General features: G+C 32.8%; 1 protein-coding gene across 1 annotated transcript in view; it reads left to right on the forward strand.

The window, feature by feature from the left end:
- Positions 1-1,557, forward strand: part of LOC119585090 — a gene marked incomplete in the record, with an annotated part of 23,795 nt that overhangs the window by 21,603 nt on the left and 635 nt on the right. Inside the window, 1 exon segment of the mRNA XM_037933708.1 lies at positions 832-1,557. Coding sequence (XP_037789636.1) covers positions 832-1,557 — 726 coding nt within the window.

A 1,557-nucleotide genomic window follows, 5' to 3' on the forward strand; every position in this document is an offset into this window, starting at 1 on the left:
GCATGCTGTGTCATTCATTGTATATAAATGAATGTCATATAGGAATATATGTATGCTTATGTTTAATATCATAGTATTTATGTCCATAGGTGAATAAAAAGTACTTTTAACCCTTTTGCCCCAAGTACATCTGTCCAATATAGTTTTGTTTCTTCAACTTCATTTAACAAAGATAACTTCACAAGCACTTACTCAAAATACTAGGCTTACCTGACCTAACCTACTAACCCCATTTTATAATTTGGAAAAAAAAGTTTAGATTTCAAATACTAGTACTATTGTTATTAACATTATGATAATAATTATGTCAGATAGCATGTATGTATATGGCATGGCAAGACTGGACTCCTCTCCATGTGGTATAAGTTGTATCCACCAAACATTTGTTCCCTTGTCTGACCATGATTGCAGTCATTGAGGCATAGGCTCAGAAGTAGTTTTAGCCTCCTTTCTTAGAAAATCATCCATGCTGCAGACAAAATCATAAAGAATGGGAAGTTATGTTTCCATGCTTTAAATTTTTCCCTTGAGCTGCTGAGCTATGCCTGGTATGGTCCAGTATGCTGTGTGAAGTATCAGTTGGCATGGAGTTAACCATACTAGTTTATTTGTTTAATTCATTTAATTTACATTTTTAATAGTATTTTTATTTTTGATGGGAGAGGGGATTAAGAAGTTGGATAAACAGAAGAAAATTCTTTCGCTGCTTAGTTCTATTTAATAAAGTGTCACATGTTGCTACTGTGGTACTTATCCCACAGTGGTACAGCTAGGATTGTGTAACTAGGATTGTGTATACTTTATTAAAATTATCTTTAATTTCTTTTACAGACCCAAAGTTTCCAAAGAATGGAAAGACCACACTGAATTCTCTGACCTCTGAAGACTCCTCAGAAGAAAGTGATACCAGTTCACTGCCTTATTTTGATGGTCTTGATAGTTCTAAAGAAGTAAATCATGTTGAAGATCATGTTAAAGAGTGCCTCCTCCTTGGATTAGATCATTTGAGAAAAAGTGTTGATAAAGATTTTTTGAACTTGGAAAGAAAAGAGAGAACAGATTTATTACTTGAAAATGTTGACAGACCAGAAGCGAGTGTCAACAAGTTATGTGATAATTCATATAATTTCTTTTCAGAGAGGACAGAATTGTTGTATAAAGAATTATATAAGAATAATTATAATATTTTCCAGACTACTAAACTTGTTTTAGAAAATGAATCAGTCTACAAGTTCATGAATAATAATCAAGAAATAACATTAGAATTCCCAAGAACACTTTCTCTTCATGTGTCTAGCAATTCAAAGGGAGATATTCAAGTAGACAAAAGAAAAGACTGTTTGAAAACAAGTAATGAAGAGAGAATAAACAGTGATTACAAGTCAACAGAAACCACATCAGATAGAGAGACAAGGGAATCTCACCAAACTACAATGATTAATCAGTATAATGATAAAGACAAAGTAAAAACAGAACCAGAAACAAGGATTATTCAGACAAGATCAGACAGGAAGACTCGATTCACATTCTTTTCCAAGATGCTCGCTGAATCTGACT

Source organism: Penaeus monodon, chromosome 19 (genome assembly GCF_015228065.2).
Source record: "Penaeus monodon isolate SGIC_2016 chromosome 19, NSTDA_Pmon_1, whole genome shotgun sequence".
Taxonomy (NCBI): domain Eukaryota; kingdom Metazoa; phylum Arthropoda; class Malacostraca; order Decapoda; family Penaeidae; genus Penaeus; species Penaeus monodon.